This window comes from Mycteria americana, chromosome 2, assembly GCF_035582795.1.
Source record: "Mycteria americana isolate JAX WOST 10 ecotype Jacksonville Zoo and Gardens chromosome 2, USCA_MyAme_1.0, whole genome shotgun sequence".
NCBI lineage: Eukaryota > Metazoa > Chordata > Aves > Ciconiiformes > Ciconiidae > Mycteria > Mycteria americana.
This window is the reverse complement of record NC_134366.1, coordinates 56,463,215-56,477,001: the sequence shown is the minus strand read 5'-3', so window position 1 is coordinate 56,477,001 and position 13,787 is coordinate 56,463,215. Positions and strand designations below refer to the sequence as shown.

General features: G+C 42.8%; 1 protein-coding gene across 1 annotated transcript; it reads right to left on the bottom strand.

The window, feature by feature from the left end:
- Positions 1 to 12,236: 12,236 nt before the first annotated feature.
- NEUROD6 (neuronal differentiation 6) lies at positions 12,237 to 13,250 on the bottom strand. The gene has a single exon (XM_075495604.1). It carries the CDS (start codon positions 13,248 to 13,250, stop codon positions 12,237 to 12,239), a length of 1,014 nt encoding a protein of 337 aa, XP_075351719.1.
- Between the last annotated feature and the right edge of the window lie 537 nt (positions 13,251 to 13,787).

Sequence of the window (13,787 nt, the reverse complement as noted above, 5' to 3'; positions counted from 1 at the left end):
AGCATCTCACTGGAAAATTGTACTGAGCTTATTTTCTTGGGCATGTCCTTACTTTGTGAAAGATGGGCTCAGGATGTTTATTGGCATGGAGGCAGAGAGCATGATTTGGGCAGTTATGTGGGCCACTGGGTAAAGCATCAGATTGAGGTCTCAGACACTTGAGCAAGTTACCATAGCTTAATGAGTTCCTGTGTAGCAGCTGAGCTGTTGCAAATGTAGGGTAGCACACACTAATTTAAACTCTTTTCACTGGGGCTCAGCTGATGCATGGCAGCCATTAAGCCAAGGTAGCTCAATCATATGTCTGAAATCTGATTTAAGGAATCCGGGTACAGCTCAGTTCAGGAGGTAGGTCACCAGGCTTCTGCTCACTTTGTGACTTCTTTGGGCAACCATTTCATCTTGGTTTTTCTCATGCATGTAGCAGTAGTAATGGTGCTAACTCACAACTGTGAAGTGCTTTGGGGGAGAGGAGAGAGGGGAAAAAAGGGAATGCTATAAGAGCAGGATGTTTCTATTTGTTGCTGGGTAGAAGTGCCGAGTATGTTGAACTGTGGTTGAGTTTAATGTAAAGTTTTCATGCTTGTCCTCATTAATACCTGAGTAAATCCAATGTGTATAAAGGGGTTTTGCTGGTATGAATAAGGGCAGAATCTTGCCATAGGGACCTAGCCTTCTCTTAGTGAGCATGCATAACCTCATCTGAGACTTATCACAATTCCTGGGAAGTGCTGAGGGAAGAGCAGAAGAATCAGGAAATGTGCTTTTTTGCTTACCACTTACTCTCTTCAGGTGTTTTGGAAAGTATCAGGTGGCCCTATCCTCCCAGGAAAATTGCACAAGTGTCTATTTCTTAAAAATATTATATGCTTTTAAATCATTTAATATTGAGAGGTTTGGTTTCTCCCTTGTTTGAAATGAAGGTGTTCCCCTGTGGAAGGATTTTTATTCTGTCTTTGTGTGGTGATCATAACATGTGGCACTCCAGACAGCTATTCTGCTCAGAGCTGAAAAACACCAAGCATTTCCTTTAATACTACCAATAAACATTTGTGTTATTTTTTTCCATAAAGTGGTACTCTAAGCATCATGCCAGTTCTCCAAGTGACAGATTCTTTTGGAGGCGAAAGTATCAGTATTTACTGGTTACCATAAGTATTTCCAAACAATTTAAGAAGCATGAAGTCCTAAAATATTTATGTATGCACATCAGTTACAGTATTCTGCTACCATTTATTGGGCAGAATGACAAAATACATGTATCAGAGTTACGATTGCCGTGATAATTACTTGAGGGAATCACTCCATAATGACAATTAAAAAATAAAACCATAGGATCGTGTACAGTGATTAAATATTTGGGGAATGATTTATTCTACAGTCATGGAGGTGGTTCATATTTCAAAATATTTGATCCAGAAAATTAACATCTTGCTGCAAAAATGGTCACCACATTCTTACAATAACACCTTTAGAAGCTGCAAAGGACAATGCTTCTCACATACTTGCAGTCGATTTCCTGTCTTCCCCCTCCTGTTACAAAGGACTTTCAGACAATAAACTTGCAAACTGCTAGAAAAATCATCTGATATCACTCCTGTGCGCATTTACAGTGGATGATAATGGGGAATAGCAGAGCAAGAATCAAAGATCTTGGTTTGGGGGTCCTGCCTCGTAAGCATAGGCAGCCTCTGCCTAGTTATTCATCAGACTAAAGATTTTCAACAGAGCTGTGCTAACCCCCTCAGCTACCGCTTCTGGGCTGGCAGTAGCAGCTGTCTCTTACCATTATGCCCCGAGGAAGCAATGGCATTTGCCAGCAACTCCCTTTGTGTCTAACTCATTTCCTACATTCTCTTCTTTCATTTGCATAGTCAACTGGTCCTTACGCCTCAAGAAAATCAGGAGAGCATCTGAGGAATAAGTTGTTAGAAATGGAGTTTTTAAACATCACACCAGGAGGTGCATGCACAGACCTCATTATATTCCCAACAGGTCTGCCAGCTCACGAGAACATAACACACCAGAGAGAGACTCTCTGTACTAACAGTTGACAGTACTAAAATAAAGAAGGCAGCTCCCCCGCTCCCTCCCATCTCAGGAAATCATTGTGTAAATGCAGTGAAATATTTCTGTGAGCCCACTTTCCATCGCGATGCCCTTCTGGTGGACAGGACTTATTGATGTCGGGAGTGCTAGAAAGAGTAGGACTTAAGTTATAATAGGCTGCCTGCTTCTATTGTTCTTACCTCCATCTGTCTCCCTTCTTTCACAGTAATTTAGCCTGGGGTTGTCCCAAAAGCGTGAGTTAGAAATTAGTCAAAAAAACCTGAAATCCTAGAAGAGGTTAGATCAGAGACGTGTTTCACTGAACCTCTTCAGAATCAGGGCTTCAGCATCGTTAGTGCTTTGATCTCTGTTGGTTTTTCCCATCTGTGGTTAGCTGGGCTGCAATGGCATGCTGATGCCTTTGCTGCCCAGGAGAGCTCTGGCAAAGATGTTTTCCAGGTGAAGGGCTGTGTTGACATCAACCACTCTGAACAACCAACAGCTAATGATGCCTCAGAAGTGCCTCTGATAAATAACAGTCATCAAGACCCCCCCCTTCTCATTCTTTTTGACTAGTCCAGTGGCTACTTGGTAAGCCTAACCTCCTAGTTCTGAGAGGTGTTCATGCCTTTGTTAGGTGCTTTCAGGCTGTTACTTGATGCACTGTGGTCTCAGGATGTGAAAGGCTCTTTTTTGCCCCAGCCCCGTGCCCTCTTATTCTGAGTTTGGGTATGACTGGGGCTGTGCTTGATGTGGTTTCCCAGCTATAAGTGGAACGCAGGCACAGCTGAACAGTGCTGAACCAAACCAGCTGCTGACTTATCGAACAAGTGGCAAGGGTTCAATCGCAAGTGCTGTTAATGAAAAAAAGATAATTCTGTGCCTATGATTTTGGCCTTATTTGCTGTTGACCTGGTGCCGACCGCTATGCCACAGCTGATGCCAGTTGCCTGTCTGAAGCAACAAAGAAAGCACGCTGGGAATCTCCAACCATTTTATTAGCAAAGCTGGTCAGAAAACTTCCAACAAAGCAAAAGTGCTTTGAAATATCTTGCTTTGGTTATGAGACAGTCTTCATTGGGTGGGTTTTTTGGAGGAGGGGGAAGAGGGACAGAATGAATATTGCTGTGACCTGTGTGGGCTTGCAGCCTAGTGACTAGAGCTGTGGCGTGGGATGCCGGCGTTCGTGGCCTGCTCTTATTTGGAAAGGGCTCAGTTTATCACTCTTGCTCTCAGTCAGGCAATCAATCAATTGGACTTGAATCTAGGGGCATAAATCCACTGTAATCACTCTTCAGTGGGCTTTTTTAGGCAACGATGAGCCTGGTGTTGCTGGAGTTTGTGGTCTTAGTGCTTGAAGAAGATAAGAGAAAGACAACTTTGAACAAGCACTGTCGCTCATTCAGACATGATAAGGTTCTGCAACAAGCCTATTGAAAATTAAATGTATGTGCAACATACTGCCTTTATCTAGTTGATGTGTTCGAAGTAATCACAGTGTATGCACAACTCCGGGTACTTACGCAAAAACTCAGCAGTACTTCACTAACAGCCAACCTATATGTCACTGTCAAAATTTAGGCTCTTTGGTTGTTTTTAAGCTTTGTAGTCAATGTTGATGTTGTATCATCTTGTTGTTATGTTTTGGTCCTGTTTGGTCCAAAAGAGGTATTGGATGCTCAGTGCTTTTAAAAAATGTGCCTTCGTGGCCAAGGAGGCTGAACTGGTAATAGCAGTCTGACTATGGATGACTTTTTTATAAACACTGGTTGTATCTGTAGTTCTATGAATGCATGTAGATATTCCGCAGTCTTATGTAGGATATGATAATCCCAAATGGTGTTAGTGGTTATGGACCTGTTTGGACTGTTGTGCCTATGTAGGAACCATCTAGAACAGCTTTTCTGCCAGTAAGCACAAGCTGACTTCACGTGCCTACAGACCATTCTGCAAATGAGCCTCTGTAGTGACCAGGGAACCTAAAATTGAAGCCATATGGAAACTTACTGTGCATATTAAATTGCATGCAGCAGTGTTAACAGCATTTTGATTTGTGGCTGCAAGTAATAAATGAATTATATTAATTTTGTAGCTGCAAGCTAATTTCTCCAGAATTACTTTTTAATAACCAGCATCATGTTCACTGGTAAGATTTAAATACATTTAGGAACAAATCTGAGGATTTTTTCTTTAAAAAAAATTAATGCTAGATTATCATTTGTGACTGAGTTTATTTAATAATTCTCTAGATATTTGAAAGTAAAATGTCACATAGCAGTTGAGTGACCTGGAGACCAGATTACCTATACCTGATGCAGGAGCTGGGGTAAATCACAAGTGAAATGGGTAACCTAATCAAAGACTCTGTATTGTCTACTGCTACCTTCACACATACTGGCCTGCAGGAGAGAAGGGGCAGGTATAACACTGATCTAGGATATCCGAGCACAGGAGTTATCCCTCCTTGTGTGCGGTCCTTGCTTGCAAATAATTTATCCTTTTTGGAGGAGGAGTTGCTTCCCAGACATCTCATTGGTGACTGTAAGAAGGCAAAGGATGATGGTGAGCGTATGCTTGCAGTCTGGGATTGCTAAAAATGTGTATGGTCCCGTATAAAATATCTTCTTTTATGCCTTGATCCTTTAATAACATATTTAATATACTAATACTGATAGCGTCATTTTTGTCCAGAACAGTGCTGAATTTGAAGGAAGGCACATCCCAACACATGGATAGGAAAACGAGTATAGGGAATATGACCACAGTAGCAGTGAGATATTGCGCTCAGGCAGCTTGTACTGTTAGTCTCTCATGGAGGCCACTAGGCACAGCTTAAATGAACCACTGAAGAGCTTTTCCATAAGGCTGTGCCTGTGGTAGAGGCCATTACTCATGGTGGAGTCACCATCTTACAGAACATGCTGACATCTGTGTGAGTACCTGAGGGTACGGGGAACCCGTGATTAAGTAAGATGTGGATGTATTGTACAGCAACATATCTCCTCTAGGGCATCTTTTGCAGGCTCAGCTGTTGTGAAGTGCCTGTTAATCCAGCATGAAGGCTGAAGTAACTGTTATGGGGTAGATGACCTGCTGTGCAAAGCAACTGCGTCGTTCAAAATGGGGATAGACAGAGTTGTAGCTGGGACACACTTGCTGTCCAGGCAAAGCACCCCAGCACCCCAGCTCATGTTCAATGTACCTGTCTCTGAGGAGGTAATTATCTGAATTTGTTGTGACCATGAAGTTGCTTTTTCCCTGCAGAAGCCAAGTACTCCCTTACCTGTGTTTCCGCCAGGCACTGTGGTGCATCCTGTGCTAAATTACTCTATCCACTAGCAAAGCCGTGGTCATACTTCTGGTGGCATTTAGTCGCATCCTGTGTCACTTGTTATGTTGGGGCTGTGTTTCTGTCGTTGCAATATTTGTCGTTCTGATTTCTGGGTTTAGTTATCTTAAGTGTCTTTTAAAAAGAGTGTGAGATGAGGCATGGGGACAGGGTTATCCTTTTAGCTAAGCTTCTATTATTTTATTGAATATGGGGGAAACTGGGTGTGTAGAAAAAGTAAGAATATATGAAATTTAAAAGTTGAGGGAACATGATTGTTATGACTAGTTTGAACCCATGGGCTGAAAGTCTGTGTAGCTAAACTCCTGGGAAGTGGCGACTGGACATATTGACTGGCTATTCACTCACTGTCTTATCACACACCTAAATTTTGTGCCCTTTTAGCATCAAAATTAGTATAACTACATGCATTCAGTCAAATGATTTCCCCACTTTCTGATGGGGACCTGCAAAATCTGCATCCCAGCGGGTATAGGTGTGCCTCTGTATGTACACTGATGGGTATGAAGTGAACCAAATAGGTTATTATATCTACCGTGGGGAATATATTTACTTTTCTAAAGTAATGCCAGTTATCAAGACAAAGATGCCAAGCACAAGAACAGCTCTCTTCATAAATCCAGAGGGAAAGGGCTTTGCATCGTGACTGACATGGACTTTCCCTCAGAATTTGGGGATGGAATCTCCATTGCTTAATTATTAAAATGAGAAAAAGTCCTGCTCCTGCTGTTCTCTGTGTCTGGACAATGCTTTTCTTTCCCACATGCGCTTCTCCTGGTGTGGGGCAAATATCCACTAGTATTCATGTGGGCTTCCCCCTGGATTCTGAGGAAGATCCCATCATAGTTTCTTTGTTTGCAAGCTGTCTGCCCAACAGAAATGTCATTTCAGTTGCATCTAAGCATTATGCATCTGCTCATGTGGCTGTAAATAAATAACGTAGTGGATAAGGCTACGTTTAGCTTCCCATGTGATTTAGCATCCAATCTGGTATCTGCTGAACTCCCATGGAACAAGAGCAGACCCAAGCCCTCACGTTCCTGCTTTCAAGAGTACAAAATTTATGTTCTAATCTCTGATTTAGCCTGGATTCTATCTGTACAAGGACCTCAAATTCAGTTGATTATTATCATTTTCATTTGCAAACAGAATGTCCAAGCACTTCAGAATTTATAACCTTTTATGTGTGGCTATACTTACAGACCAGAAAATTTCATCAGTTTGAAAAATACTATTTCACATATTAATCAACTCCAATAAAAAAAAAAAAACTAAGAAAAAAACCCCAATCCTGCTTAGTAATGCTCTACAGAAAAGCAAAAAACCCCCCCCAGAATATCAGAAAGTACAATGTTCACTAGGCTGGGGTGGGGATGGGGATACACTGAATATCTTAGAAAAACGATAAATCATAAAGCTTGCTTTTCTGTTCCAATCTTATTATTTTTTTTTTAACTTCCTGAAGTAGTCCAGAATTTCAGCTACAGCTAGATCTGGCTCATTTCTGCATGGTATGTTCTACATACATGGTGTCCTAGACTTAAATAGTGCAAGTAGCACAGTTACAGGGATAAATGTGGAAGTCTAAGGAGCTAGTGACAAAGGAAAACAGTGTTTTGGGGTAGAAGGGAGAGGAAACCTCTTTACAACTCTGTAACAGCCTTTGTGGGTGACGCCAATTCAAAGCCAGTTGCGAGTCATATGGACTCCCATTGCAGGCATTAAAAAAAGAAACTTTTTTTTTCCCCCAGAGCTTGTTTGCCTGTGAATTTGGCTTTCCTTTCCCTTTTCCTAGCTCATTCTTGCACGTCCTCTGGGGTAAGGGGGAAGACTCTGCAGGAAAATAGGCCACCCTCTCGGCATAACGTGCAAGAATGTTGTGAGATGACTCGCTCAGGTCTGTGCGGCGGAGAGGGCTTGGGAGTACGATTCTGCATGGCAGCCCCGTGTACGGTAGTTAGATTTGTATCAGTGAGACACGACAGGTCTGCCCTTGAGATTCTGCGGTGGCACGGTGCCAGCTGTTCGCCACGCTGATCTGTGTCTCTCCAGAGCAAAATCACAACCTGCTGCCATGGTTCAGCTCTGGGTCAGCCCCACAGCCAGATGATTGAGGAGTGTTTTTTTGTTTTGTTTTGTTTTGTTTGTTTTTGCTCTTAATTTGGAAATTGCTGAAATTTTGTAAGGAGAGCTGCTTTCATGACAATTAAGCCCAAAGCAGCACCATCTCTGCTACTTGTACATCAAAAGCTGTAGGATTTTGGTACCAGGATTAAACCTGCTTTGACCTTGGCTATGGACCATAAAATACAACCATAGGCTTGAGTTAAGCTAGATTCACAATCTGAAAAACAAAACCATGCAGCTACTTTTTAATTTAGGCAAGTATTATTTGCTTTTGCAAGGAAAGATTCTGTCATGTGTTTCACTGGGATTTCATTCATCTTTATTGATGGCATTTCACTTAATTTGCTGCCATTTGAGAGCCCTACAGGCAAAGGGGAGAAGAGAAGAGTAAAGTAGGGGTAAAAATGGGAGAGGGAATTGCTAGTATAGAAAAAAACCTGCCGTCACGTTTGTGCCTGTGCAATCTCCATACATTTTAAAAATCTTTGTGCAGATAGCTATGAAGTGAAAGAATGCAGACAGTCCCAAAGGGAGCACAGCCAGGATGTGTCCTAAAATGAGCGTATTCCTACTGTAACGCAGAGGAGCTTTGAGATCTCCTGTGAGCTCTGGCAAGGCAGTGGCTACCCCTCCCTCTCTCTTTGTGGTCGCACTGGGATTTGTAGGACTGTGGGGCTGGGGCCACTGGTTTTAAATTTTACTCCTGATGAGGTTGGTTTTTTTTCTTTTAAGACAGAGTTCAGAAGTACAGCCTAGTGCTACCCAGTCCATCGTACTCGGTGATTACTGGTGAGCCCCGTGCAGAGGAAAGGGTGCAAACCCTGCAGTACGCTGTCATGCCTCCCACCCCTTTTCCAATTCAGGCGCATCCCTGTCTTCAACAGGGCTGGCTGAAATCCTGGAACATGATGTTTAGTTTCTTTTCCAGCATTTTTATTAGTAAAACAAATATTTATTTTCCTCACCCTGTTCTGACATCTTTGGACATCTTTTTTTATGCCCTCATGTTGGAAACAGGATATTAGGTTAGATGGATGTTTAATCTGAACCAGTATAACCATTCTTAAATAATTAGTGTATTTCTGATACCATAAAAACATACAGTGCTTTTTAAAAATCGCACTAAAATGTTACTCTGGGAAATAATAAATGGCAAAGAGTTCCACTGTGTAACGAAACCACGTATGAAATAGCTTTTCTTCTGCCAGCTTTGGGGTTCCCACCTCTAAAATTGACAGAAGGCTTCATTACTCTTGTGCTAGAGGACAGGGGAGAATAGAAACTTCTCACCTAATTTTTCTGGAGCAGTTGCTATTTTACATATTTCTATCCTCAAGGAAGTGAAGGCAGTTAAGAGGAGAACAAGGCAGGCAGAAATGAGCAGCTTTGTTTTGCTGTATGAATGGGGTTGAAAGGAGACAAACCTTATAAAGTGGAGATTACGGGTAAAGAAACCCACTGGCTTTTTTTCCTGTGAGTTTAAAGCACCAGAACTTTCTCGACGCTCGGATTTGTTCCCTAAAATAAGGCAACTTCAAAGGCTTTTGTAAATCACGTCCGAGCTCGGAGCACCTTGTATTCTGTGACCGGCCAGCGAAGGAGCACAGAAATGTTTCTCGTGTGCGTGAAAGAGAAAGTATGCGAGAGTGCCTGCTCTCAAGGGAATCCCCTACCTCCATATCTCTAAATAATCCATACCCTCCTAGACAGGGAATGTCGTCTTTTTTATGCTGTCTCAATATTTTTCTATGACTTGCTCCATTATTTATTCTGGACTTGCTTTCCAATTTGCAATGCCCTGAGCAAGCGTGGTGCCCGCCTTGAGCTACCAGAGGGGGAATCTGGCTGCGAATTGCCTCCCCATCTGTCGTGGAGCGAGCGAGAAAGATCCGAACTGGCAGGGATGGTTTTTTTCCCCCTTTCCCTTTACTTCTGCTGCCAGAAGGGGAAACTGGAACTGGCCCATGAGTTATTGAGTTAATGTAGGGCCACAGAGCCGGAGACCCCCAGATTGCAGAGCCTGAAGTCTTAACACCCCTCGGGTGCCTGCCGAATGTATTGCGGCAGGCGTTTCCTTCCCTTGGTGCAGGACTTTACAGCTGCCTCCTCGCTTCGCTCTCAACTTATGCAAACGCACCCTTCCCCGGTGCAGCAATGCTGCTCTGAGGTGCTCGGCTAACTTTCAGCCTCCTGGAGGAGGGTCCTCTTACCAAACTTGGTTAGAGAAGTTTGCTGCTAGTGCTCAGTGGGAGGCCATCTCCTCCCTCCCTTCAAAGGACCCCCTGTTTCTGGGCCCACTTGCCTATAGCTCCTTGTGATACATTAGTATATCTCAGTGTCTCTTTGTGTGTGAATCTGTGCCCAGGACTTCACGCTTTCTTCTCCTTGACTGGCTTCTTCCCCCTTCTGCTCTCTCCTGTCACCTTTCCATGCTTTGCTGAATATCAGCTAACTCTGAATAACAGCAAAAGCAATCTATTTTACTCTCTTCTCTTTCCCCAAACCCCTCCTATATTTGGTGCAAAACACCTGGGGATGCTTTTGAGCTGACAGTCATCACCATCACCTTTCATCCAAGGCAGAAAACCGCTGCCTGTACCTTCCACAGTTTGTGACCCTGATGAAAGGTGGGATAATCCCGAGCCAAACCCCCTGAACCGTGGCTCAAGACTCTGCTTCAAAAGGCTCTATTTTGGGCCTGATATTTGTGTCTCGAGAGGATGTTGGTCGAGCAAAACCCCATGTCCGTCCCCCTCCCTCTGCAAGCTTGGAAGCATTTAGACCCTGGTCCAAACTTTGGGACTTGTTACCCCTCTCCAGCAGCTGGGGTAGCCTGGTCTTATTTAGAAGAGATTTATCAGGCTGCTGCTGTCCTGAAGGAGCTGCAATGCTTGACGGGGCAGACTGTTTACAACAAGTCCCGCTTGTGAAATTAGGCAAATTATCAGGGAAAATTGGCCTGTCCCCTCTTTGTCAAGCTGCATACTCAAGTGAGGGTCTGAGGTTGATGCGTCATCAACAAACTGCGACCCAGACTGTGATTCAGCCAGAGGTCTCTAACTTGCAGGTGGAATTTGCGCTTTTTATATAGTTTTTTAAAAAATGATTCCCTGCACATTCATTTAGCATAGCATTTTGGTACTTCAGGTGAACGCTTGCCAGGTAGCTGCTACTTATCCCTCAAAATCAAGAGGTCTTGCTCAGTCGCACATCTAAAAGCTGTTGTTTTTTAGCTGAATCGTTCATTCTTTTGGTCACTCGTGTAGCTTATCAAGAAATAGCTCTGAGCCGTTAGAAAACGACCGAGGCTCAGCCGAGCTCAACTCTGATAAGGTGTGAGGGGCTGTGCAGACCCCTGTAGCTGCTGAGCTGATGTGGGTTGCAGACGCACCTATAGTTTTCTGGTGCTGTTTACTAGCCAAGACTAAGTTTAGCAATGTTCAGGGAGTCCTTCGCTCTGCAGTTTTTACGCTTCCTGCGCTCCTGCACCCTCTACAAGCCGGAGCTGGAGGGGCAGCTAGTGGCCTGCGTGTCCGCTCAGGGCCCTTTCCCGTATGAAATTCAGCATTTTGTTGAGCTATAAAGTTACCTTCTTCCTCTAACCTGTGTTGCATTTAGCACGCAGCTGTTTCTGTGATATTTTGGGTCTGCTTTTGCTGCGTCGCTAATACATCCTTCTGAAAATAGCGTGAGGTTCGCCCTGATAATTCATGATTTCCATCCCCAAGCTCAAGCACTACAGGGGTGCAGGGAAGAAAGCTGTGTAGGCAAGACCAAAGGCAGCTGTATACTGTGAAATAATAAGTATCAGGCAAAATACAGTATCACAGCTAATAGATGTATTTTAAAAGTGGAAACATCTATGTTTAATTGCATTTAAAGTACGTAGTGAGAAACCACAGTTATACATTGTTATAACAAACCTTTACATCTGAAGTCAGAATAATACAAAAAAAGTGCTGATTATATATGGTCAAAATAACTGAGGCAAAATTTCGACAACATCTTCTAAAATATTAGCATGTGCCCCCTGCCAGCAACACTCTAAAGGTCAGGCTGAATAATCTCAGTGACAATCACTGGTTTTCCTTAGCTTACCCAAAAACAACAACCAAAAAAACTGTTTTGTTTTTTGTTTGCTTTTTTTTGTTTTTTTGCATAGCTTTCAATATTGCTGCACTCTCACCTCTGCATATTGCAAGCCCATCTCAGTTCTGAGATAATTTCTTTAAAGTTCTGAATATTTTTAATCCAGTTCTCCTCAAATACATAATATATATATTTTCTACCAATTATAAATACATCATTTTAATTAATCTGATTTCAATAACATGCATTTGTATAATTACTGTACAATCAAAATAGACATTGACTTTACACAGTGTGTATGATTTTATTTCAGCGATATTGTTCAGACACACTGCTCAACAAATCAAGCAAAGAGGGAAATAAAAAGAAAGAAAGGAGGGGGGCAATAACCTCTGGGAGGAAACAGAATCTCACAGTGTTTACAGACAAAAAACGAAAGGAAAAATACTTATCGGAAAAAGGGTTTATTAATACATAGAAAATCCCCACAATAGTTGAAACACACTTTAGGAACTAGTAAACACGTTAAATAGAGTTGTGCCAATTACGCAGTGCCCAAGCATCTGCTTGCTCTTAATTAGATGGGGAGGTGAATGACCACTGTTTATTTTCATTTTCCTCATTAATTATGAAAAACTGCATTTAATTCATCTTGCATGGTGAGAGACTGGCTGCGCAGATGTAAGTCGTAAGGGAAGTGGCTCTCTGTAGGCAACCTGAACATAGAGCTCTGCCCAAGGGGACCCCTGGGTGGCACTGCACAGTAATGCATGCCGTAATTGTAATTTTTGCCATAGTCCAAGCTTTCTTCTTGCTTCAGGGAAAATATCCCATTATAGTTAATTGGGGGAGGACTTAAGGGACCTTCAAACTGTGGGCTGGCACACTCGGGGGAAGTGCTTTCATAGAAGGACTCGTAAGCGCTGCAGTAATTGTAGGGTTTCATGGACTTGGAGTTGTCGAGAGTCCCGTGCCCCGGGGGGGTGCCGAGCTCGGGGCTGTGGTAGGGGGGGTAGAAGGTGGAGTAGGGCGAGCGGGTGTGATGGGCGCCTTCGCCCGCCTGGCCCATCAGGAAGCTTCTGGCATTCAGCTGCAGGCATCCCGCCACCAAGTTTGTAGTTGGCTGGGACAGACCCTTGCACAAGTTTTGGACGAAGGTGAGCAGGTCGGGTCTCTTGCCAATTCGCAGGATTTCAGAAAGAGCCCAAATGTAGTTCTTGGCTAGTCTTAAAGTTTCTATTTTGGACAGTTTTTGTGTTTTAGAATAACAAGGGACCACTTTCCTTAAATTGTCCAGGGCATCGTTAAGGCCGTGCATCCGGTTCCTCTCTCTAGCGTTGGCTTCTTGTCGCCTGAATTTGATCCTTTCCATCCTTATCTTGCTCGTCTTTTTTTTCCGAAGGCCCCTTCGCCTAGGCAAGCCATTCTCATCCTCCTCTTCTCTCTCTTCCTCCTCCTCCTCTTTTTCTGTGTCTTCTCCAGGAGATCTTTTAATATTCTTTCCTCGGAGCACGATCTGCTTCGAAAAGCTTTCTGGGTTCTTCATTTGCTTTTGGTCATCACTTTCTCTGGAAAACTTTCTGCACATCTGGGATTCTGGCATTACAACAGACTCATCAAACGGTAGTGTTAACATGGTTCTATAATCTTAAGTTACCTGAAAGAATGCCAGCACAATATTTAAATATTTCCATTTTTAAAGTTTGCCGACTTACACACACATCCTCATGCACCTTTCGTGGGTCTGCGTGCACGCTCTGTGTATATGAGTGTGTGTGTGTATATATAAATGCACAATCTATGTTTTTTTGCATAAAATGCCAGTTGCAAATGCTCAGTTTTTAAAAAATAAAAGCTGTCCAGAATTTTAAAATCACTCGAAACATTCAGGATCTTGCAACTAAAAAGCCACATTTCTCACAGATAAGTATAGAGTAAATCAGTATTTAAAATGTACAATTAGCTCCCTGCTCATTTACCTTATTTTTAAACAAGACCTTCGAACCCTCACCACCATGGAATTCAAAGAAATGCAAAACATGATAAAGCAATACAGAAATTTCATTAATCCAAATTCCCCTGGGTGAAAAAATGAGGAGAGCGAGAGCAGTCTTAAAATTGAAAAGTGCCATATCTCTATTAACTGATGGTTAAATATTTTGAAATCACTGTT